This window comes from Diospyros lotus, chromosome 13, assembly GCF_014633365.1.
Source record: "Diospyros lotus cultivar Yz01 chromosome 13, ASM1463336v1, whole genome shotgun sequence".
NCBI lineage: Eukaryota > Viridiplantae > Streptophyta > Magnoliopsida > Ericales > Ebenaceae > Diospyros > Diospyros lotus.
In genome coordinates, this window is record NC_068350.1 from 14,212,267 (window position 1) to 14,239,808 (window position 27,542).

Below are 27,542 nucleotides of genomic sequence, written 5' to 3' on the forward strand. Positions count from 1 at the left end.
GGCAAGCGAAGTGGGTGATGACGAAAGGTCGGCAGTGGTCTGTGAGAGTGGTCTAAAGAAGAAGAAGAAGAAAAACATGGTTTGATGCGCGAAGAAGGAGAACAGGAAGAAAACCAGGGTTTGATGTGAAGAAGAATAATTTGGATGCGCGTGGGGTGTGTTTTTTGAGAGATGAGTGTTTAGAGGGTATATTTGGTATATAAATGGTTGGACAAAGTAATAAATGTGGTTACGAATAGTAAAATTTAATATTTTATGGGTAATGGTTACGAAAAATAAAATTTATAATTACAAATAGAATTTCCCTTCATAAAATGCTTATGACCATCAATTAATACTTGCTTCTTCGGTAACATCCAAATCCCCAACTCTCCTTCTTATAATATTTTACTCTTACTCTCCGTCTTTTAGAGCTCAATCAACTCTCCGTCTTAAAGTTCAGAAGTCTTTAATCTCGGATTGGAGATGTCGTCGGCTAGTGATAACTCCGGAGCCGCAGTGGGATCCTTCAAGCGGCACGACTCCAAGTCCAACCCGGAGAGCCACGTCATCACGATCAAGGAAATCATCGACGGCTCCAAGAAGACAAAGTCCAAGTCCGCGGCCGTCATCCAGAAGGTGCCGGAGGAGCTCCGGAAGCTGAAGGAGAGCGCCTACACGCCCCGGTTCGTCTCCATCGGGCCTCTTCACAGCAACAATGACCACCTCAAAAAGCGCATGCAGAACATCAAGATGTCCTACGTCAACGACCTCTTCGGCCGGATGGCCGAATCCGGCAAGGAGGAGAAAGCCCAGGTGCTGAAACGCTGCCAAGACGAAATGAGGAAGCTCACCGGCGAAGCCAGGAAGTACTATGCCGAGAACGGCGATTTGCTCACCGAGGACATGCTCGTCATTGACGGTTGTTTCGTTCTCGAGCTTCTCTACCGGAAACTTAAGTACCAAATGACTAAAAACCCACCCGGCGACGATCCGATTTATGGCAGTGGATTGTTGCGCGACGGCGTCCAGATCGATCTTCTCCTGCTCGAGAACCAGCTTCCCTTCTTCGTTCTTGAGAAGCTCTTTGTCTTCACTGAGAACGCCAGGCCAAATCCTTACCCGAAATTCAATTTCAATTCCATTCAACATTACGTTCTTCCGTACTTCCACAATGTGATGTTATTAGATCAAGTCGCCGAGTTTAAACCCAGTGGCAGCAGCGAGTCCACAGCGGACAAGAGGAGTTTTCATCACATCCTTCATCTTCTCCACGAACACTTAATTCCTCAGAATTCGAACAAAGAGCAGGTGGGCAAAATCGTGTCCATGACAACCGCCCAAGACCTGGATTTCGCCGGCGTGAAGTTCGTCCCCCGGACCGGAAATTGCCCATTCCAGGTGGACTTCAGAGAGACCAAAGGCTTCCGATATCTCTTCCACAGAGCCTCCTTTGAGATCCCGACTGTGAACATCAACAACTCAACAGAACCGGTGCTCCGAAACCTCATCGCTTTCGAGCAGTGCATCCCCCGCGCGCCGAGCTTCGTCACCTCGTACGCCTACCTCATGGACAGGCTCGTCAGCACCGCCAAGGACGTGGAGGTGCTAATTGAGGCCGGCGTTCTGCTAAACTATTTGGCCGCTGACGAAGAGGTCTCCGATCTGTTCAACAAGCTCTGCAAGGAAGTGGTTTTGGGCGACTTCTACTTCGCGGAGACGTGCCAGAAAGCGGCGAATTACAGCAAGCTGGGGTGGCCGGAATTCATGGGGTACATGAGAAGGAATTACTTTGCGAAACCGTGGACGTTCACGGCGTTCCTCGTTGCGTTTCTGGTCTTCGGCATGACGGTGGGCAATTTCATCCGGAATGTGCTTAGGTAATCCGCGCCGATGCTGTTTCGTCCGAGACTCTCTTCAATCCACATCTCTTTTTAAAATTTAAGTGGCTGTGACCAAAATTATATTAGCAATAAAACTATTCCAGGTAGTGGTAATAAACTAGCATATTTGGACAGTTTAGAGTGCAGTGTATAGCAGCAGCAGCATCAGATGTCTTGGGTGGGAATCTGATGCCCCATTATGAGGAAAAGAGTTAAATCCAGTATACGGGCAAGTGGTCGCAGGGATTCAAATCTGAATTCTAGGCTTTTCCACAACTGCTGAAATCGCTCAAGCACCCCTGGGGGCGGGTGGCAAAGTTTTTGTGTATATAAAATATCATGAATTTATGATTTGGGTAAATTTTGTTAAATATATTAATAAATTATATATATATATTTATAATCAGGTAATAATATATTAACTATCACTCAGTTTGAGGCCTTAGGGGTATAGTTCGATGGCAAAGAAGGTTATAAAGTCATGTTGGAAACTGTCAGTGTCGATTTTTGGGAGAAGTAAAAAATTTATATTTTTCTTGAGAGTGATTTCTGGTAAGTGTTAGCGGACATAATTTTAAAAAAAAAAAAATTTGATCATTCAGGCACATCTCTTATTTATCTTTCTTATGATGATCTTGAAGTAGATTCAACGAGAACGCCAGTCATAGTACATAATTTGAAAAAAAAAAAAAAATCAAGGACAGGGCTGGTTTCCATGGATCAAATGCTGAGTCACTAAGTCTTGCTCATAGACGGTCAATGTTGTCCATAGTCAGAGCTGACTAGAAGTTGGAATAAATCAAATTGATTGAACTAAACTGACAAGTTCGATCAATTCGATTCAATTTTTCATAGGGAGCGATTCAGTTTGACTATATTTTTTTAAAAAAATTAATTATTCGATTCAATTATTTTAGTATAAATAATTAAAGAACTGAACTGAATATGTTAATACCCGTGAGTCGTGTTTGCTTGGAAGGTAGGATCGAGATGGACATGAGACGAGAGAGACCAAGACTGATAGAGAGAGACCCTATAGCACAAATCGAACACTAATCAATTTTGTGTCTGTTGCCATCGGTAATTAGTGTCTCTGCCTTTGATGCTTTTTGTAACATTCCTGACTTCAAAAATAATCAATTTATGATTTTTAAGGTGATTAATATATGGTTTTGAGGAAATGAGCAATTATGACAATTAATTATCTTATTTGGAAATATCTATGGAGATAATGAAAGAATAATATAAATTGATTTGATGGATTTTTTAAAAAAATTGGGGCATAAGTGGAGTAAGGAGAAATGAGGTGTTGGGTGTATGTATTAATTTCTAAAAGTTATGGGGCTAAAGTGAAAATCTCGAAGATGGGCTGAGAATTCGTTTAAATTTAATAGGGGGACAATATGTAAATAAGGGAGCAGCTAGTGCGAACGGTCATGAGTGCGCATGTGCAGGTGGGCGGTGCGAGATCGAAACGCATGGGATGCAAGGAAAAAGATGGATTTTTTTTCAGCAAGTCCCATGTGCCAAACGGTGTTGTTTCAGGGTGTGCACGGCAGACCGAGCGCACGTGGCCATGTGGCCGCGCAGCCTTGTCGCGCCACGCGGTGCTGCTGGGGCTTTGCCCCAGTCACCCAGCCCTCCTCTCTTGCTGCCACGTGACAGTATTTGGGGCCTCTCTTGGGCCCTAACACTTCTGTAACACCCTACTTTCTCGGACGTGTTATAAATTATGACAATTTGGGGATAATATTTTTTTTTCTTTCCCTTTCAAACAAAATGCTAAATCACATCGTTTATCAACCCAAAATTGCATTCATTCCGAAGATAGTCATCAAAACATTACATGCGGAAGCTAAAGATCGAACATAACGTTACAATAACCATAATTTCGATAATACATCAACGTCTTTCAAATGTTCACATGTTAAGCAGCAGAACTTAAATACATCAACTTTAACATCGCAATCATACTTCATTGAGCACTTGCAAAGTGCCATCACATGCCTCGTCAGTACCTGGTTCTACTACGACAACATCTGGAACGTTTGAATATTCTAGGGGTAAAAGCCCAAGTTAGATGATGAATCATTTAAGTGAGTGAAATAAAATCATAATTTTCGTGCATGTATGAAAATGCAACATGTTCTCATGTCTTTCCGTGAACCGACCGCACCTTATGCTACCCCCATTGCTACAGCTTCCTTTCCATGCTGAGGTTAATGGTGCAGCGGTGACGATCCGCATTCTCGTTCGAGCCGTGGCGCACCTTAATGCTACCCCTCATTACTACGGCTTCCTATCCATGCCGAGATCAATGAGTGCAGCGGTGACAACCCACACTCGGATGCGATACATGATCAATAATATTACCATGAATGTATGCATATTTTCATCATAACATGTGATGCAATCTACGTGATGCATAGCATATCCAAGTATGTCGACATGGAAAAATCATTTAGAAATTGAGTTAGGATATGACCACTCACATAAAATCAAGTCTTTAGAATATATCTACTCACACTAAACCAAGCTTTTAAAATAGAACATTCACATAAAACTAGGTTGTAAGTTGGCACACTCACTCACCTTTGACAAATTTGATGATCCTCGAAACATGTGCTTCACCTCGATTTGCGTGTAAATCCTCGAAATTTGAACCAACACCCGAACTCAAGCCCTAAGGCACCCTAAACATCATATTCAATCCATAAATATCAAAACCAATTTTTCTCATATTTTCTCACCATTTTCCTTTAATTTTCTCTATTTTTCGTCACTAACATTCTAAAATAAATTCCTAACTCCACGTTTTCTCAAATCTTTGTGCATGAAAAATCCTAAAATAATTTTCTAAAAGATATAAAAAAAATTTCAGAAAAAACCTGTTGTGCACGTGCCCTCACGCGCTCAGCGCTCGCTGCGAGTGGGATCTGGCACATAAAGACCATGCTCCGGTCTCCTTCTCTGGCGACGGCACACCGGAGCTTGGGTTTTTTTGGCCTGGCTTGATCTCCCGCTTCAGTCGATCACAATGGCTTGCTTGGAAGCTCAAAAAAAGGCTCGGAAGGGCTTCAACCGAAGCCTCAAACTCTCGATCGACACCACCGCCTCCTTCTCCGGCGACCTCTCAAAACCCCTCCAAATGCACACGAAATCCCTCAATTTTCTCTAGAATCAAACCTTACCCAACCTAGAGAAAAATCCCTCTATTAACTACGCTCGATTCGGCCTCTATCACTCCCGATTTCAAGGTTTAAATCTTCAAAACCCTCGGCCGATAATCCTCTATTTATAGGCACAATCGGCCCTCGAAATCACCATGGCTGCTTAACCCGACGTCTCAAACACCTAAATATCCCCTTGGGCAACCAAAAAGCACTAGAAAAGCCCCTCGAAATCGCGAGTACAGGTTTGTTCATGGCTGACCCCTTCGCGGTCGATTTTTTCTATTTTCGGCCACCCCCACGCTCGATGTTGGCCAAGACTTGCTCCCTACACGTGCTCGACCATCTCCCTTGGACTCCCCGTGGTCGAAACCACTTGGTCAGAGGCGTGCTTGAAGCTGTCGGCCATGGAAGCTTCATATTTTGCAAAATTGCATTTTGCCCTTTTCAGTTTTGGCAATTTTCACTTTGGCCTTTCCCACAAGCCCCTGAGGTTTTCGTTGCTTCCACCAAGACCCCAAGACTCTGAGATTGACATTCACACCTCAAACATTTAGAAATAATGACGTTTAGACCTCCCTCGGGCATTTTCAGAAAACTGCGCTTAGGCCTGATTGACTTATCTTATTGAATTTCTTTTCGTTTTCACCTGAAAACACTGAAGGGTTGCTTGACTTGAAAAATTGAGGCCCTCTAAGGGTTCTGTCATCCTTTCGAAAGCCCCCTCTGACGATTCGGTTTTATCAACCCGAACAGAATCTGTACCGAAAACTATCTCTGATTCAATTTTTTTCAGTACTAAAAATCATATTTTAACTTGAGAATCGATGAAGTGATCTTGCTTTTTATCTTTCGAGCTACGGGATACTCACTTCGATCGATTTGGCTAAATAACCATGACGGCTCACTTTATATGACCTTAATTTTAATCATTCTAACGCCATGAATTACGAACATTTTTCTCTTTTATTTATTTCAAAAACGGGGTTTTACAACTTCACCCTCCGAATTTCCCTTTCCCCTTGCCTATAAATAGCAGTGTTTTCACTGCTGTAAACGTTGTAAATTTTGGAAGTACTGAAACTATACTTGTGGATATACGCGAGGTATAAAAATATTTTTAAATTTATTTAATAGTGCTAATTAAAAATTAATCACATGTTTAGCTATATTATTTCGCAATGTAATGGTGATAATTAAAATTAACTGTGCATTTGATTAAATTATTTTATTTTATAATTGTATAGGAAATTGGGGTGTGAAACCGACGCAAAGCAGGTGATTAACGTGTGGTAAGGTTTAATAGATGTATTTTGGCATGGCTTGTATTAGACTGTGGAAGAAGTGTCTAGGCATGGAGTTGTAGATTTGGGCCGTGTGAGTCTCGAGATGGGGTCCTGAATAGAATCGGTAGGGCCACCAAAATCCAGATTAGGGTGAGGCGGACAGGCTTGTATGCATGATACACTTCACATTATTCTATGAATGTAATGCTTTTAATTTACTGCAACTCATATTACCCTTACTGAGTCCCCAGACTCACCCCTATATTTTTTTCACTAACCCAAAAGGTGGCTCGGGATCCGAGAGGGGAAGGCGGTGCTGATAGACAAGCCGCCAGTTGACAGTGACCGTTGATAGTGGGGGTGTGGGTTAACTCCTATGTTAATCATGTAATATATCTACTATGTCTTAATCATGAGTCACAGTTATGGTTTAACCAAAAGTAAATTAGAATCAAGTTAAGGTTCCCACTATGAGTAAACCCAGAAGGTGTAGGGAACTTGTACGGGTCGGCTACAGCCGAAATCTGAGATATGTTTAAATATGTTTGGTGGTTGGGATAATTTACTGTGTATGTTGGTATTTGTTTATTTAAAATTGGATTTATACTCCAATGGCCTAATCAGGTACGGGACTCGAGTGAGTTTTCGCTGCCTACACATTTTACTCCCAAGTTCTCGATCGGTCAAAGGCGGCGAAGCCTGGACCCCACCCAGGGCGCCATATTATTTTAATACTTTATACGGGCAGGGGTATAACCGTTCTTCGTAGTAAGCCGAGGTTGTATTGTGAGTTATGATGGCGCCCGATAGTGGGGTCGGGGCGTCACAAGGTGGTATCAGGGCTTGGTTATTGTGAGAGCTTGGTGAATATTAGAGCTTGGTAAATATTAGAGCTTGATAATTGTCGAAGCTTGGTGGTACCAAATGATAAATTTTGAATCTTGGGACACTAATTGGAATTTTGGAGATACTTTCATTTGATAAAATTAGAATCTTGAGGATTCTAGGTAATGATCATTTGGAAAATGATATGGTGATCGATTTATGTCTTTAACATGATTTTTTCAAGGAAATTAAATGAAAATTAAATTTTTGATTGTGAATGAGGAAATGTCATAGCAATCCGACAAGACGATTTTTAGAACTGGAGGATTTGAAAAAAATGATGGCATAGTAATTAATAATTTGTGTGATCTATGGGCAATTATGGGTTTTAAGAAATTCGATTGAGGATATTAAAGTTTATTATGTTTACAAAATCTCGGTCATTTCACCAAGCTGGGTTGAGGATACCATAGTTTGGTTGAGGATGAGGTCACAAGAGAGACCTAGGTGCCAGGGGTTTTGACTACTACACAGGGTGCTAAGTGGGCCTAGGAATTCTGGAGGTTGCAAAATTTTTGGGGTGATGAAATTGTTGTTGCATACACGGGATGGGGTAGGTCGTAACCATGGGTGGAATAGTTCCCGATATGGGCATGTGTTATGATATGGGCTTGCTTAGGAACATGTTTCCTAGGATAGCAAGCAGTGGGACGTGTGTTCCCAGATTTGGCCTTTGAGGGGGAAATGATTCTGGTTACTAACTTGACCTTCAGTTTGGTATGCATATTGTTATACACCCTTGCAATTATAAAAAATCGGTTCTGATTTGATTGTCCCAAATCTTGTCCCTATTGATATTGGGGTTGGTGCAGTAGCAGGTATATTCTGGTACACCTAGGAACATGAGTTGGCCTTTGAAATAGGAACGAGCCAATGCGAGAATGAGGATGTCGTGAGTAATATTTGATTTGTAAGCCAAGTGTTTTGGATAAATAGAATGTGGGGGTTTTCTTGAGCGACATGTTTTATTCTATGAGATATGAGTTTTGGCGATCCCTAAGAGGCATTGTTGAAAGCATCGTAGTGGAATTTCGTGATCGGGGTTTGCTTGCTAGGTTGTAACAACCGTGAAAGAAAGAAATGATGATGAGAGCATGAGGCTCCATGTCAGTAAACATGAGATCAAAATTAGTTATCATATGCACCATGAGGTTTGGAGATTATGTAGGTTTTGATTCAAAGATTAGTAACCTGAGGAAGTGTAACTCTAAAAAGGGAGCAAGGATCCGTGAGATTTGAAAATTTGGGGCTAGTACTGAAAGAAGTATCAGAAGTGACAAGAGTGGGGTTAATTACAACTCTCAGAGACGGGACGAGAGGCTCTAGCATGACAATAGCACCATGGGTGTGTGGTCTATAACAGTGGATCTGAGCCTAGGGACCAAGGCAGAGGACTAGTGATAGGCTCGCAATTAATGGCCAGAGCAGCTTGGAGGCTGGCTCGTGGTAAGGGTGTGAGGCCCATGAGTCAGAGCTACATAGTGAACTATGGAGACGATTAGATGCCAAAGTTTGGGCAACACTGTGGTTGTTATGTTTGGATTAGAATCCAAGTCCCAAGGGACTAGAGCACTGTGATAGGATCCCTAAACTGTCTATGAAATGGTTGAAAGTTTTTGGAATTAGCAGACTGATGTCAAAAATTCATGAATAGGTTTTTTGGAATAGTTGTATCCATGACAGGGTTCATGAGGAGAGTCAGGTGCGAATGGTCTGCCAGAGACAGGAAGAGCTTCTAAGAGCTCAAAGATTTGGGTTGCGTGTTAATGCAACATAGGCGAGTGATTGCGTATGAGTTATGTAGTTGAAAAGGCACAGGGTGAACTACCCAATGTAGACTTGAGCTAGCAGTTATGGTGTGCGCTCCTAGGTTATGGAGACACTACTAGTACAATGAGACATTTAATATGCCCATGAACAACAAGGAGCCTAAGGTATGAGTTCTCGCAGAAGGAGCTAAATATGAGGTAGCGACGGTGGATGGAGTTCCTTAAGGACTATGACTGCACTGTCTTGTATCACTCGGGGGATGGCAATGAGGTGCCTGGCGCTTTGAGTAGGAGTGTGCCTACTGTGACTGGGTGGATGGCCATTTGAGTGGCGGTTATTGGAGGCTTTTAGCCTATTGACGATGAGTGTAGTGCCAATGGGATCGTCTGTTTTATTGCTAGCCTAATAGTTTAGCTGGATCTGGTGAATGAGAGGCATATGTGGTGGGCAAGTGTATTTATCTATAGATAAATGAACATGGCCAGCCCAAGGAGTTTGATTTTTGAGATGCGAGATGGCATTCTCAAGATTCGGGGTAGGATATATGTGCCTAACCTTTGAGAATTGAGGCACATGATTCTAGGTGAGGCCTACAGGACTTGATATACAGTGTACCTGGGAGTTCATTTGATCACTCGTTTGAGGACCTTAATTGGGAAATTTGCAAAGTTAGCTCTCAAGGTAAAGCCATGCAGTGACACTGTAAATGTGGTACAAATGCACTTGTAGGTTGACTTGTGAGAAGAGATTAAGCGAGCTATGGCTCAAGAGGGCAGTTAGAGGCAATGGGTGGAGAAGAATAGATAAAGCAAACGACTTGAATTTAAACACCAAGAAGGCGCACAGACTATCCGAGTGTGTTGCGAAAGAATGTATGTGCTTGTGATGAGCTACAACAGGAAATTCTAAGTAAAGTGTATCAGACCCCGTGTGTGGTGCACCTTGGAACCTTATGTTGGTGGTTGGGAATGAAGGAAAAATATGGGTATTGAAGACTTGTGCATTAGTGTTTATTTATTTATAATTTATTAACGGAAAAGTGAAGTTGAATTTGTGAGAAAATATAATAATTATTGAGGAGATTATGACCTTCGGAGACTCTGAATAGGAGTGAGTACATGTGATGATAGATTTTATCATGGGTAATTCAAAGGAAATTGAGGTTATTTTGGCGATTGTGGATTTATTGATGACGTCAGCGCATATCTTATCTTCTGGAAGAGCCATAAACGCTAAATAATTTTCCCCATTCTATATTCGAAAGATTAAATGATTATGTGAGATCTTGGTGAATGTTGTGTTTTATAAGGGAAATTGATTTGTGTCCGTCTTTTGAAAGATTAGGCGAGAGGAACTTCCTTATCTATTCAAGGATTATAGTTAATTTTAACAGGCATGTGCGTGGAACTTTGAGAATTTATATAAATAATTGTTAGAAGTTTGTGTATGATGTTTGTTCAAGGGACATGTTGATTTTAGGAATGTATATATGGTAGAGATGATTGCTCAAAAAATTTCGAGGATGAAATTTTACAAGAAAGGGAGACTGTAACATCCTTGACTTTGGAAATAATCAATCTATGCTTTTTAAGGTGATTAATGTATGGTTTTGAGGAAATGGGCAATTAGGACAATTAATTATCTTATTTGGAAATATTTATGGAGATAATGAAAGAATAAAATAAATTGATTTGATGGATTTTTGGAAAAATTTGGGGCATAAGTGGAGTAAGGAGAAATGAGGTGTTGGGTGTATGTATTGTTAGAACGGGAGATGCTATGGCACACACCAAGAGGGGGGGTGAATTGGTATAATTAAAAGCTTGGTAGAAACTTGAAAACTTTTTGACCCAATTGAGGTTTTAGTGACTTAAAACATAGAACATATGAGATGATAAATGTAAAGCAAGAAGAATAAAAGACACAAAGGATTTATAGTGGTTCGGCTTAAACCAAGCCTAATCCACTACCTTAGCTCCCACTAAGGATTTTAAACCAATTCACTAAAACCTCCTACTTACACAAGTAGGCCCTCTAGCTACACAAGCTAGGAAATACAACCTCCCAATTTAATGGGCCCTCTAGCTACTGCTAGGAAAAATACCACCTCCCAATTTAATGGGCCCTCTAGCTATTGCTAGGAAAAATACAAACAATCGAATAGAGAATCTAAGAGTACAACTCTTAGTTACAATGATCTCTCAAAAATGATACAAGGCTTGAAGTAAATAATTACAAGTGAAGATCGAAGCCTTGAAGAGAGAAAATTAAAGCACAGACGATTTTAAATACAAATGAGAATAACAGTAAGCTCAGATAATTTCATTCCCGTCCATTTTCCTTCTCTTGATCATCCATGACATGTATATATAAGTGTCCTACAAAGTTGAAGAGAAATATAGCCGTTTGGAGCCGTTGGGATTTGAAAAAATAGCCGTTGGAAGCTTTCTGTGAAACACATAGTCGACAGAGAAAATAGGTTAGTCGACTATTTTATCAAATAAAACTAGCCATAGTCGACAGACAGAAAAGCATAGTCGACTATCTTATAACACAAAAAATCCCATAGTCGACAGATCAAAATTTACAAAGAAAATTTTGAAATTCATGAACAAACATAGTCGACAGATGAAATAGCATAGTCGACTATCATTTCACAATAGTCGACAGATGCAAAAATAGTCGACAGATGCAAGATATAGTCGACAGACTGAACAAGCATAGTCGACTATCCTTATGCATAGTCGACAGCACTAAACAGCATAGTCGACTATCTTCTTGGAAAATCTGAAAACTTAACCTATAACATGTAGAAGCACACTTGATTAATACAAAACATCACCACATATTTACATTTCTTTAATACATAAATGTCCTCATTTTGTTTAATTTATAACAAGTAAATGTCCTCATTTTGTTTAATTTATATTTTACCTTCCATTTACTTTAATACATAAATGTAAATAAGAAAGTACCCCCCATTTGGATTCAATAAAAATATCTAAAAAATCAAAATCCATAAGAATAAAAAGTAGAATTTGGATTTTAGTAGGAACTTAGGATTTTGCGATTTTGCCTCCTCCAAGATATACACTTTCTATTTCTTGAAAAATTCGATAAAAATCATTTTATCACTAATGAGTGTTAGCTATTGAATTACCGGGAGTTAGTTTTCTAAAAAGGAAACATTTTCATATATGTCTCCTTATAAGGTGCTAGTCTTCCAGACTTAGAAAAAATATTGAAATGTTATCAAAACGAGTTTCAAGACATGATGCATGAACTAAAGGATTTTTCATACGATTAAGTTTCAAGCCAAAACCTTTCATGCACGTTTCAAAATATGAAAGCTTATTTTGAAGTATGAGATTAACATAAATGATTTTTCATACTTAAGATTGGATTTTCATCAAACACATATATGTTAAAGATGGTCTTTTGCCTTAGAACAATTTTAGCTCTATGATGACCAATGACTTCAAAGCTAATTTGAAAATCATTTTAGGAGATTCTTTTAAGACTAAATACTTGACTTTGCAAATCTCCAACTAATATAGAAAATGATAAATCTTTTTGGTTTTCATTTTAACAAAGCATTTGAAATTGATTTTTGTTGAAAACCATAGACTTGACTCATGACTTAGGGATAAAACAAGGTATTGTTTTTCATCATCAAAACTAAACACAAGGGTAGAACATCATGTATTAATTTCTGAAAGTTATGGGGCTAAAGTGGAAATCCCAAAAATGGGCTGAGAATTGGTTTAAATTTAATAGGGGGGCAATATGTAAATGAGGGAGTAGCTAGCCCGAACGGTCACTCGTGTGCGTGTGCAGGTGGGCAGTGCAGGATCGAACTGCGTGGGATGTAAGGAAAAAGCTGGATTTTTTTTCCAATAGGTCCCAGGCGCCAAACGACGCCGTTTTAGGGCATGCGAAATGGCGCCCATGCCGCAGGGGCGCGCATGGCAGATCGCATGCACGCGGCCATGTGGCCGCGCAGCCTTGTCGCGTCACGCGGCATTGCTGGGGCTTTGCCCCAGCCCTCCTCTCTTGCTGCCATGTGGCAGCATCTGGGGCCTCCCATAGGCCCCAGCACTTCACCCTCTAAATTTTCCTTGCCCCTCGTCCATAAATAGTAGTGTTTTCACTGTTGTAAATGCTGTAAATTTTGGAAGTACTGAAACTTTACCCGTGGATATACGTAAGGTATAAAAATATTTTTAAATTTATTTAATAGTGATAATTAAAAATTAATCACATGTTTAGCTATACTATTTCGCAATGTAACGACAGTAATTAAAAATAAATGTGCGTTTGATTAAATTATTTTATTTTATAATTATATAGGAAATTGGGGTGTGAAACCGACGCAAAGCAAGTGATTAGCACGCGGTAAGGTTTAATATAGTTTGTGTGTAAATATATTTTGGCATGGCTTGTATTAGACTGTGGGAGAAGTGTCTAAGCATGGGGCTGTAGATTTGGGCCATGTGAGTCTCGAGATGGGGTCCTAAATGGAATAGATGGGGCCACCAAAATCTGGATCAGGGTGAGGTGAACAGGCCTGCATGCATGATGCAATTCACATTATTCTATGATTGTCATGCATTTTAATTTACTGCAACTTATATTACCCTTACTGAGTACCTGGACTCACCCCTATATTTTTCCCACTAACCCAGCAGGTGGTTCAAGATCTGAGAGGGGAAAGGCAATGCTGATAGATGAGCCGCCAGTTGGCAGTGATCGTTGATAGTAGGGGTGTGGGTTAACTCCTATGTTAATCATGTAATATATCTATTATGTGTTAATCATGAGTCACGGTTATGGTTTAACCAGAAGTAAACTAGAATTAAGTTAAGGTTCCCACTATGAGTAAACCCAATTGGTGTAGGGAACTTGTACCGGTTAGCTATGGATGGAATCTAAGATATGTTTAAATATGTTTGGTGGTTGGGATAATTTATTGTGCATGTTGGTATTTGTTTATTTAAAATTGGATTTATACTCCAAGGGCCTAATCAGGTATGGGATTAGAGTGAGTTCTCGACCGGTTGAAGGCGGCGAAGCCTGGACCCCACCCAGGGTGCCTATATTATTTTAATATTTTATATTGGCAGGGGCATAACCGTCCTTTGTAGCAGACTGGGGTTGTATTGTGAGTTATGGTGGCACCCGATAGTGGGGTTGGGGTGTCACACTTTTCCCTTTGCTATCAATAGTCGGCCGCCATGCCTTTCCTTTTGTCATCCCCTTCGTCAAACCCACATTGACTTACGTTGTTCCTTCACGTTCTTGTTTTTTTCTTTCCTTGTGCTTGGACGACCGACTCACACCAACGGTGACCAACTGTCGACAAATATTAATATCAACAGTTAGATTAGGGTCTTGTAAGATTTTTCAATTTTTTTGACTTAGGTGTGTTCTCCGTTGTTTTAGGACTTTCAATTTTGTAAAAATATTTTTTTTTTAAATGTGTTCTCTGTTGTTTGATTGTAAGGTAAAAAATTAGGTGAAAAATCATTTTTAGTGTTTTGCCGGTGCTTAACAAATTATAATATATATTTTTTATTATTAAATTTATATTTATAATATAAAGATAAAAAATCACAAAGACATAATAATATCATATTTCATTCAAATAAATTTGTACATAATCATAAGTTCTATAATATTATAAACTCAGTATACAGAATCCTAATAATTAAAAGTAACAAGCTAAAAACCACAAGTTCAAATTCTATAATATTAATAATTGCATATTCACAATAGGATATATGAGTTTAAATTTTAGTAACACTATTGATAATATCGGATTTTTATGATCCCAATTCACCGTCTTCCTTGATAAAGTTTTGCACCAAAACTTTTCTTATTTTATCACTCTTAGCCAAAAAAGTTTTTGCAATCTTCTCACTAAATAATCAAAAACAAAGGTAAGAGTAACTTCATCAAAACAAACATCAACATCAAGTTGATGATCACTTAACTCTGGAATTGCAATGGTTAGTTCTTGAACTTATGCAACTAAGATTAAAGTAGTTGTACCTTTAGAGTTATGACCTTTCTTTATGTGAGATTTTTTTTTAATTTTTTCAAAAGATACATTACAAGATGATGTCTTTTTTGTTTTCTTATCTCTTCCATGTCAACATTATCATCTAATAGAATAAATTAAACTTCTAAAGTCTCATCAAGATTGAAATCATTGAATGATTTGACAAAACTTCCAATTGTCATATCATTTATTTTAACAAGTGTCATCTCATTATACATTTCTATTTTTTTGTTCAAGTACTTTTCATGATTAGGACGTGCATACAAAATCACACACAATAAAACAAAATTTAAATTTAAATTATTAATATGAAGCAATATATATATATATGCATAAAAAACTAGAGCAAAATTATTACCATTATTTCCTCATCATATCCATCATTTATTATAGTTATCATCTACATGAAATTATCCCAACGAAAATCACTTTTTCCTTAAGTTGGCTTATAATTCTCTATTCCTTCACTATCCTCAAATGATTTTCAACATGATCAAGAATGTAATCCACCACAAATTTCAAGTTGATTTCTTTAATAACATGTAAAAAGCTTTCAGACTTGAAAGAGGAAAAAAGATTTACTCCTTTTTGTACCTCTTTGGCTAAAATTTGAATTATTGTATGAGACATAGCTTTAGCCCACCTAAAATACTTCACTCTTCCTTTGTCTTTCTTTACTTTGCTCATTTCTACAACCATCATAAAAAATTATAGATAAAAAAAGATTATCATATCTTTTCTACACTTATTACAATATAATCACTTCACATAGTTGAGATTATTATTTCTTTTTTCATGTTCATTCCCTTTGTTCATTTTTTTTCCTCTACTTGATTTAAAAAGGTTCTTTGTGTGTTGCTTTGACTTATATGCACAAATGTCTTTCAGAATATAATCATTAGGATCTACTCCCATTACATGGTTATGTAGAATGCAATTAGCAAGCACAACATCAACTTGTGTTTTATATGGCCAATATGGATGAGAATCTATTACACGAAATTGTTTCTTAAGTATACCAAAATCGTGTTCAATTGTGGTTCTAAGTGAGGAGTGACAAAAATTAAACTACTTTTAATTTTCAAATAGGTGATTAGTGAATTTCTTAAAATGATATTAAACACCACGATACAGAGTTGTTATGGCCTAGCCTCAAGGGTAGTTCCCCTAGAAAAGCCCCTGGGAAGGTTGTAATATCCCATGTTCTTTTTCCTAGAGAGCACCTGAGAAGAGTCTCTAGATTTATAGGCTTTGTGGGAAAGTAAAAATCAAAAAATGATAATGGTGCCCTTTTATAGGGGGAAGCCTCGAGAGACAGAAAGCCAAGAGACTATTAAGCTTGATCATATCTATGTGATGAAAGGTCTTTGGAAGATTATAATCGTTAGGTTAACAGAGGAGACAGAAGCAAATCCTACATGACGGATTTAACCCTGATCGCTTACAAAGTGATTAAAGAATACTCTTCCCTCTAAGAAACCCCTAGGAAGAGTGGGGAGCTATTGATCTACACAAGCCCATTAGTAATAAAGCCCAAAAGGAAGCACACCAACAAGAGAACATGAAGCCCGAAAGGAAAGAAGGCCTTATGCAATAGGCTTTAGAAGACTCTCTTAGAGTCTTCGAGAGACCCTCACAAAATGCTTCAGTAAGGGAACTGAGACATCTTTGTAGGGGAGGACACAAGTCTTTGAGAGAGTCTACAGGGTCTCCTGGAGACCTTTTTACAAGGCACCTTATTTAAAAATAATGTGGAAACAAATATATGTGATTCCCTTCGATAACCATGTAATCGAAGGTTAATGTTAATCTTGAGAAATACGAAAGCTTCTGTAACTAACTCCTCAACTTAGCTATAAAAAGTTGAGTTCCATTTCTCAAGGTACGCCACTTTTACTTAAGCAAGAGTTTTGCACTTGCCTTTGTGATTTCATTAGAATCTGACTTAGGCATCAAATTGTTTTCACAACAAACCAACCAATTGGAACTATAAAGTCAACCGAAAGCCTTAAATTTGAGTACAAGAAATGGTTCCATTGACTTTCTACCTTTAACATGATACTATTGCCACTACTACAAGAAAAATGGCCTTTAATGATGGAAAATCAATCACTAAATCTCTATTTTTGGTTGTTAATTAGAAAGTTATAATGACAAGAATTTTCGTGTCGTTGTCTTTCATTATTGCCTTCATCACTAAAGATATATAATGACAGGAAAGCTAAACTTGTCGTTAATTGTAGTAATGATTGCATGATTCTCATTGTTGAAAATAGTTACTAGCTATCGAATTACAAGCCTATAACAACAACATTTCTCGTTGCTAATAGTTTGAACTAACAAATACAAATGAAGAGACTATCCGTTATTAGTCTTGTCATTATTTTAAATGGTATTAGTGACAAGAACAACTCAACACTAGTCTTATAGTTGATATTCACTACTAAACCTATATAGTATTGCTGATAAGAACATCTCAATGCTAGTCTTATTGTTGATATTCACTACTAAACCTATCATTATAAATACCAAATTATAGAATAAAATTCACATAAAATTAAACCTATCATTAGACAACATTAAAACTAATATATGTTTTACAAAATATGAACCATTCTCATCCATGAAAATTCAAACACAAGATATTATCTACATCAATCATTACCAAAATTAAGTGTTAATTGCCATTAGCCTACACTAAAATACATGTTTAACAAAAGCTAGTGTTCCCATCAGATACAACACAAAAAAAGTGTTCAACAAGATACTATATATAATAGTCCAAGAACAAAGTTTCCTCTTCTAGAGCAACGTTGCCTCATTCATCTATAAAAGACAAAGAAAGAATCAAAATTGTTAGAATCCATAGTAGTTTAATTAAGACATACTCGTACAAGCACATAGATAGTCTAAAAGAAGCAGTTAGCTAGAAAAAAATATGAGACACTTGTAAAATGCATATACATGATCTAAAGTTATCTATAAACAATTAGAAAACAATTTGCATAAAGGTTTGCATGATCCATCATTTATTGCCCCAACTGTTGGGTTGGCACAAAGTATGGCACCACACATCCAAGATGAGGGGTGAATTAGGTGTTTACAAATTATAAAAAAATTGTGGAGGTTTTGAAAGATAAATCACAAAATAGTGAAATATAAACAAAAAATCAATCAAAATAATGCTAGAAATGATACAAGAATTTTAGAGTGGTTCAGCTACACCTAGCCTAATCCACTACCTTAGCTCCCCACTAAGGATTTTCAAATTCACTATAACCTCATACTTTACCAAGTAGGCCCTCTAGCATAAATCGTTAGGAAATACAACCTTCTACTTATACACAAGTAAGCACTCTAGCTCATAAGTTAGGAAATACAAGAATAATATACAAAGAGAAGATCTCAAAGTAGACACTCTTAGTTACAATGATCTCTCAAATGAAAACACAAAGGCTAGAAAATGATAATACAATTGATGAATGTAGCTTTCTAAAAGAAAAATTAGAGCACAAACACTATTGAGATGTATGAATACAAATGTAAGTTCAAATTATTCCTTCTAGTCTATTAACCTCCTCTTGTGCTTCTTTAAACTATATTTTTAGACTTCTCCAAAACTTGAAGAAAAACTAGCTGTTTTGAATTGTTGAAGCCTGCAAAACTAGCCATTAAAGTGATTTGTAATGAAAATGGTTGACAAGCTAAAATAAATAGTTGATTGGAAAGAGAAACATATTCGACATGGACAAAAATTGTCGTACCCCGAGAGCCCAAGATTAGATCCAATGAGGGACTCTAAAGAAGCTAGTATATATATTGAGGATAGTAACGAATGAAACAACACCAACTGGATACCTTTTGGGTTGAATATGGATAAAGAACTCTTAGGTTAGGCGTACTTGAGCTAGGGTAGCTCAAGGATGGGTGACCCTTCGGAAGTTCGCGTAGGCCCATCAGGGTAAATTGATTTGGTCCTTCCTATCGTTCGATGCAGGATGTTACAGATGGTATCAGAGCCGACCCTTGAAGAAGGCGGTTCGATAAGGGCAGGGAATAGCGCCGGGGCGCGAGGGCCTAAATAAAGAGCGGCTCCTGGCAAGCTTCTAGAATTGCAGCCCCCAAATGGAAGAAGATCTGGAACTAGTTGTAAGGTCACATTACGAGGACATTATGTCCACAAGGGGAGAAGAATGTAATACTCCGAGAGCCTAAGCTCAAGTCTAAGAAAGGACTCTAAAGAAGTTAGTATATATATCGAGGATAGTAAGGAAGGAAACAATACTAGTTGAATAATTTTTGGACTGAATGCGGATAAAGAACTCTCGAGTTAAGGGTGCTTGAACTAGGGTAGCTCAAGGATGGGTGACCCGTGAGAAGTTCGCATAGACCCATCAAGGTAAGTTGATCCGGTCCTCTCTATCGCTTGATGCGGGGTGTTATAGGTGGTATCAGAGACAACCCTTGGAGAGGGCGGTCCGATGAGGGTGAGGAGTGATGCCGGGGCTCGAGGGCCTAAACAAGGAGCCGCTCCTAGCAGGCTTCTAGGATGGCAGCCTCCAAAGGGGAGAAGATCTGGGACCAGTTGTAAGGTCACATGACGAGGATGTCATATGCTCAAGGGGGGAAGAATGTAATACCCCGAGAGTCTAAGGTCAGGTCCAAGAAGGGACTCTAGGGAAGCTAGTATATATATCGAGAAAAGTAAGGACGGAAACAATACCAGCTGGATACCTTTTGGGCTGAATGTGGATAAAGAACTCCTGAGTTAAGCGTGCTTGAGTTATGGTAGCTTAAGGATGGGTAACCTATGGGAAGTTCGCATAAGCCCATCGGGGTAAGTTGATTCGGTCCTCCTTATCGCTCGATGCAGGATGTTACATGTGGTATCAGAGCTGACCCTTGGAGAAGGCGATCTGATGAGGGCAGGGAGTGGCCCTGAAACGCGAGGGCTTAAATAAGAAGCGGCTCCTGGAAGGCTTCTAGAATGACAGCCTCCAAAAGGAAGAAGATTTGGGACCAGTTGTAAGGTCACATAATGAGCATGTCATGTGCTCAAGGGGGGGAGAATGTGATATCCCGAGAGTCCAAGGTCAAGTCTAAGAAGGGACTCTAAAGAAGCTAGTATATATATCGGGGATAGTAAGGAAGGAAACAACACCACTTAGATAACTTTTGGGCTGAATGTGGATAAAGAACTCCTAGGTTAAGCGTGCTTGAGCTATGGTAGCTCAAGGATGGGTGAGCCATGGGAAGTTCGCGTAGGCCCATTAGGGTAAGTTGATCTGGTCCTCCCTATCACTCGATGCGAGATGTTACAGGTGGTGTCAGAGTCAACCCATATACAAGACAGTCTGACGAGGGCAGGGAGTGGCATTGGGGCTCAAGGGCTTGAATAAGGAGCGACCCCTAGCAGGGTTTTAGGATGGAAGCCTTCAAAGGAAAGAAGATCTAAGACTAGTTATAAGGTCACATAATAAGGATGTTATGTGCTCAAAGGGGGGGGGGGGGAGAATGTAATACCCCGAGAGTCTAAGGTCAAGGCCAAGAAGGGACTCTAGAGAAGTTAGTATATATATCAAGGATAATAAGGAAGGAAACAAGACTAGTTAGATACCTTTTAGGCTGAATGTGGATAAAGAACTCATGGGTTAAGCGTGCTTGAGCAATAGTAGCTCAAGAATGGGTGACCCATGGGAAGTTCGCGTAGGTCCATCAAGGTAAGGCGGTCCGATGAGGTCGGGAAGTGAAGTCGGGGTTCGAGGGCGTGAACAAGGAGCGACTCCTTACAGGCTTCTAGGATGACAACCTCTAAAGGAGAAAAGATCTGGGATTAGTTGTAAGGTCACATAACGAAGATGTCATGTGCTCAGGAGGGGAGAATGTAATACCCCAAGAGTCCAAGGTCAAGTCCAACACAAGACTCTAGAAAAGCTAGTGTATATATCAAGGATAGTAAGGAAAGAAACAATACCAGTTGGATACCTTTTGTGCTAAATGTGGATAAACAACTCCTAGGTTAAGCGTGCTTGAGCTATGGTAGCTCAAGGATGGGTGATCCATGGGAAGTTTGCGTAGGCCCATCACGATAAGTTGATCCGATCCTCCCTATTACTCGATGCGGGATGTTATAGGTGGTATCAGAGCCGACCCTTGGAGAAGGCGGTCCAATGAGGGCGGGCAATGGCCACGAAGCGCGAGATCCTAAATAAGAAGCGGCTCCTGGGAGGCTTCTAGATTAGCAGCCTCCAAAGGGAAAAATAGCTGGGACCAGCTATAAGGTCACATAACAAGCATGTCATGTGCTCAAGGGGTGAGGGAGTATATAATACCTCGAGAGTCCAAGGTCAAGTCCAATAAGAGACTCTAGAGAAGCTAGTATATATATCAATGATAGTAAGGAATGAAACAACACCAGTTGGATACTTTTTGCATTGAATATGGATAGAGAACTCTTAGGTTAAACGTGCTTGAGCTATGGTAGCTCAAGGATGGGTGACCCATGGGAAGTTCACGTAGGCCCATCAGGGTAAGTTGATCCGGTCCTCCCTATCGCTTGATGCAGGATGTTACAGGTGGTATCAGAGTCGATCCTTGGAGAAGGCAATCTGATGAGGGTGGGGAGTGGCGCCGGGGCTCGAGGGCCTAAACAAGGAGCAGCTCCTAGTAGGCTTCTAGGATGGTAGCCTCCAAAGGGGAGAAGATCTGGGACTAGTTGTAAGGTCACATGATGAGGATGTCTTGTGCTCAAAGGGGGGGGGGGGGGAGAATATAATACCCCGAGAGTCCAAGGTCAGGTCCAAGAAGGGACTCTAGAAAAGTTAGTATATATATCGAGGATAGTACGGAAGGAAATAACACCAGTTGGATACTTTTTGAGCTGAATGGGGATAAAGAACTCTTGGGTTAAGGGTGTTTGAGCTATAATAGCTCAATGATGGGTGACCCATGGGAAGTTCTCGTAGGTCTAACAAGGTAAGTTGATCCGATCCTTCCTATTCCTCGATGCGGGATGTTATAGGTGGTATCAGAGCCAACCCTTGGAGAAGGCGGTCCGATGAGAGCAGGGAGTGGGCCCGAGGTGCGAGAGTCTAAATAAGAAGCGGCTCTTGGTAGGCTTCTAGGATGACAGCCCCTCAAAGGGGAGAAGATTTAGGACTAGTTGTAAGGTCACATGACGAGGACATCATGTGCTCAGAGGAGAGAGAATGTAATATCTCGAGAGCCAAATGGCAGGTCCAAGAAGGGACTCTAGAGAAACTAGTATATATATATATATATATATAAAATAGTAAGTTGGATAGCTTTTGCGTTGAATGTGTATAAAAAAAAAACCCAGGTTAAGCCTGCTTGAGCTAAAGTAGATCAAGGATGGGTAACTCCTAGGAAGTTCGGGTAGTCCCATCAGGGTAAGTTGATCTGGTCCTTCCTATCGTTCGATGCTAGATGTTACAAAAACGGTCCATAAGGAGAAGAAACCATCGATTAGAAATGATGTAGTAGCAATCGACCGAGCATGTCTGAGAGCTTGCATAAAAACAGTCAACATAAAGGAGAAAAATGATCGACATGGACAAAAATGGCTGACCATTTTTGAAAAATGGTTGACATGCTAGCCTTCAAAATTAAAACATATATTTGAGATTCAAATGCTATATGACCAATTTTGATATATCAAATATAAAAGATTCTTTTAACAATAAAAACTTGTTTTTTCAAACTAAATGCCATTAAGAGATTTGAGAACGAAATTTTTGGTATCGATTGAAATTGATTTTCATGATGGTGCACCAAGAACAAAATTTTCAATATAAGAATATATAATATTATTTTTTATCATCAAAACCAAAACATCAAAGGCAAAACAACACCACCAACATATTATGTACAAAAATTTTATGTTAATTATAGTTTCTCTTTAATAAGAGAAGAGGACATTCACATGCTTTAAGAAAAGAATATGCATTAAGCTTTATATTTATAATCAAATACCAAACGAATATGATACTATTAGTAATCCATAACTTTGGGAAATTTTCAATTTTAAAAATATATTTACTGAATTCGTTAATTAAAACTATAGAAAATCTCAGGCTGTGTTCTCTTTGTTTTTCAATTTTTAGTTTTGAGTTTTGAATTCATTTTCAGTTTTCTATTTTGATAGTCTGTTTTTAGAAAATTAAAAACGCATTCTCTTTGTCATTTTGAAAAACCATTTCTCAAAACAGAAAATTAGAAAACTTGTTCTCTTTGAAATTTTCAAAATAATTTTTTAATGATATTTTATTCAATAAATTTGATTATTCAGTAAATTAGAAATATTTAATTTTAATATATTATTAAAAAAATATGTACATTTTAAAGTTAATAAATTTTGTAATATTTTTTTGTATTATAATAATAAAATATGAATAAATAAATAAATAAATATATTTTGAGTTTAGAGTTTGTTTTGAATAAAAACACTCAAAATAATTTTTTATTGTTTTGAGTTTTTTTTATAATTTTTTTTATTTTCAAAAATGTATTTTTAAAAATAGCAAAGAGAACGCATTTTTATTATTTTAAAAAATTAAAAATTAAAAATGTCTTGAAAACAATAAAGAGAATGTAGCCTCAATTTTTGCAGCTATTTTTTGGGCCATTTTAAAATGATTTTAACCGCCACAAACACATTTAGCAGCAATTATAAAAACAACCAAAGATTAGGCCGTCACAAGCTATTTTCCAATGGTTCCCCACTGCCAGAAAATGACTAATTTTGTGACAATTCTAAACTTGGCGCTAAATTGAAAAATAATATAATTTTTTAACTTTTATTATTTTATTTAAGTGGTTCTAAAACCACCACTATATATTTATTTTATTAATTTTATCCAGTAGTTTATAACCCATCACTAATATAATTAAAATAAAATTTTATAAAAATTTCTGCAGCTATTTTAGAACTCTTGCTAAATTTAATTGAAATTAAATTTATTTTTTTAGCGATGGTTTATGAATTGTTGCTAAATTTAATTGAAATTAAATTTTAAAACTTTTATTCCTTTTAGAGACTATTTAGGAATTACCGCTAAATCTGTATAGTCCTTTTTGTTTATTTGGATCCACAAAACCAATGACCCATAACCATGACTCAGAAATATAATATCTCAATATGTTTACTCATCCAATCACAAATAACCAACACATATTAAATATCTAAAGAATTTAAAAATACATTAAAGTCTAATCAAATTATATTAAAGATAAAGTTCTTGTAAAACATAACAAAGTAAGTGTATGTTTTCTTATCTAAGTATTTAAAATGAAAGTATCTATTGGTTTAGAGGTTTCTGCGACCCATAAAGGTTGTAATATTTTGGTATTTTGAGAGATAAATTAATTTTTGTATTTAAAATTATTTATTTATAATTTATTGATGATTTATGGATTTGAAGAATTTATGTAGGAAATTACAATTAAATGTAATTTTGAAGAGGGTGGTGATTGAGAGTTTTTGGAAATCTATGGGGTGTAAATGTAGTTTTGAAAATTGAGAGTTGAATTAGTATAAGACTAATTGTAGTGCTTCTATATAGTGAGGAAGCTCACAGCCTGGGGGTCACACATGCGTGAGAAGAGTCTTGGTTGGCAGGTGGTCTTGGGCTCGAAATGTGGGGGAGGCAAAGTTAGATTTTGGAGGTAAATTGAGCCATTTGGAGGTCGAAATTGAGCCATTTGGAGGTGCGCCATCTGTTGCAAATCCCTTTTTACAGCACATCTTTTATTCCATCCTTGTAAAAACTTTAGGAATTCAAGAGGTAACGTGGGTGAATTTAGGCCAAGCACTTTGATTGAGGAACTTACCTTTGGAGGATTATCGAGCTTTAGAGGTTTTCGAGGTAATAGTTTAAACTATTTTTAATACCGTCAAATTACATGTGTGATTTTTTGTTAAACCAAATCATGTGGTCTTATTTGGTGTGTTTTGTAACATCTCAATAATTTGAGAGTAGTTAATAATTATTAAATTGTGCATTTGAAGTGATATTTGATTTATTGGAATTGAATAATTTAGTGGACAATTGATAATTATTAATTATTATGTATAAGGTGATTATTGAATATTTGTGGGTTAAAAAGAAAATTTTAATTTATTTTGGTGTTAGAGTGATGGGCAAGTAATTGTTGGAAAATTGGGAGTATAAGAGTTATTATTAAGCAGGATGTATGTGATAATTTCTAGAAGTTGTGGAGTCTAAATGCAATTTTCTGGAAATATGTTGGGATCACTTTAAAATTAAATGGGTGCATTTATGTGTTGAAGGAGAAGTTGGAGCGGCTGGCACGCGGGCACATGGAGGAAAGGTGAGACGCAGGTTCGAGCTGAAGGCCAGGCATGCGCAAGGGAGAAAATTGGCTGGATTTTTCCAACCATTCTTTGCCCAAAACCTACCGCCACCGCCACCGCCATCGCCATTCAGCCATTGTCGTCGTTCGACCAACCATCCTTGTTGCTGTAGTCGCTGCTGGAGAACTTAATTACAGTCACTAATTTTGGTCATTGTTGACTATTTCTACTTTTGTTCAACCATTTTTCAAAGCCACAATCGACGGCCTCTGCCTTCCCTATCGTCGGTCCGTTCATCCCTGTCGCAGACTGCCACCTTTCTCGTAGGCTACCATCGACACCTTTGTCTTGCTTCATAGCAGATCGGTCGTCAACAGTTGTTTTTCTTCTCCAAGTGCACCCTCTTCTGGCTCAGGTGACCCCGATTTGCTTATTTTGTTTAGGTCTTCCATTTACTACCTTTGTTCATGGGTCGACTGCCATCATCGACTATCCATCTTCCTTCATTGTAGTTGATTTCTGCCATCCCTAAAAACTTCTTCCATTGAAGAAGCTTCAAGCTTCAAACCTTGATCCTTGCCCAAATCTAGTTCGAATCTAACCCGCCCGCTAAGATTCTACCCATTTCAGATCCAATCAACCAAATCCAACATATTTAAATATGTTTTTGCCTAGATTTACTACCCATATCTGGTATTCTAGTTTATTTTCTATTGGGATTTTATTTATCGATCGTTTGACATTATTTACAGTTATTTGATCTTCGTAATGGTTACATTGAAGTATGATATTCCATTATTGGATCGAAATATTTGATTCTCACTATGGCAGGTTAAGATGCATGTAATTTTGGATTAATAAATTTAGATGAAATTGGAGTCATCAAGTGGGATTTATATTGGTGAATGTTAAGTCATTAAGATCAGTAAAGATATTTGAGCTGATCTCGTTGCCTATGCTTTAAGTGCAGTTGAAGATATCCACTTCAACAAACTTTGTGTGGATTTGGGTGGTATTCCCCATGGTACAGTTTTTGGTGTGTATTTATCAAGAGATTAATTCTCCATTATTTTGTTGGAAGAAAGAATTTTGGATAATTCCATATTTGAATTTCATGTCAAGGTGGAGCTTGCTATAATTGTGACCTGGAATTCAAATTTGCATGTTATTGGGTTTTTTAATTTGACAGTGATTGTGACTTTGAATTTGATTGTGATTAGGATGTTATCAAATTCGATTTCAATTGAGATTTATCTTATCTGGAGGAATATTCTCATGAATCATCTTCTGATCAGGATATGATTTTCTATGTATATCTATAAATAGGTGTCTAATGCTCTGAAATTAGTTGCAGCAATATCATCTTAGTGATATTTTAGTGTGGCAGTATCACTTTTGTTGTAGTAATATTTGCTTAGTAATATTATGTTCTCTATGTCCGTGGTTTTTCTCGATTTGAGTTTTTCACATTAAATTATGTGTTCATGTGAGTGATTGATGGTTTGATTGTGGCTTGTATTCCATCCAATTTCATAACAACCAAGGTCCCTAATGATCTTCGCAAGCTCAACGAAAGTGCTTATACACCTCGCTTTGTCTCCATTGGCCCTCTTCATTGCAATGACAAAGGCTTGAAGAACTCACGTGTTAATAGGACCAAGGTGAACTATTGCATCAGAATGCTCATTCATTAGGCAGCCAAATTAGACGACGATGAAGTAGTGTTGGAAAGAGAGTACCAAAAAAAGATAGAAAAGTCAATTGAGGAGGCCAAGAGGTACTACAAAGATGACGTAGCTAAGGCGTTGGTCGATGTAGATATGCTCTTGGCGAATGCTTGTCTTGTACTAGAACTTCTCTACCAGTGCTATGAGATGGTTTCTGATTGCAAGATTCCTGATCTTGGGATAGATTGCATCTGGGCTTGTCACATTGTTCAATGAGACTAGTTGTTTTTGGAGAACCAACTTCCATTCTTCATTCTTAAGAAACTCTTCCATCTCACAAAAACTAAAGCCAGTGCCGAAGAAGGCCCTTCTCTTATTAGCTGCTATGATAATTAATCAAAATCCTAATTCATTTATGATTGGATTTTCTAATTTGACCATGATTATGATTTCAAATTTGATTGTGATTACGATATTAAATTCGATTTTAGCTGGGATTTATCTTATC

General features: G+C 38.0%; 1 protein-coding gene across 1 annotated transcript in view; it reads left to right on the forward strand.

The window, feature by feature from the left end:
- The first annotated feature begins 427 nt into the window (after positions 1-427).
- The window catches only part of LOC127788068 (UPF0481 protein At3g47200-like), a 104,164-nt gene continuing 77,049 nt past the window's right edge, over positions 428-27,542 (forward strand). The window contains exon 1 of the mRNA XM_052316188.1: positions 428-795. Within this exon, the coding sequence (XP_052172148.1) occupies positions 466-795 (330 nt within the window). The 5' untranslated portion in view covers positions 428-465. The remainder of the gene's footprint in view (positions 796-27,542) is intronic.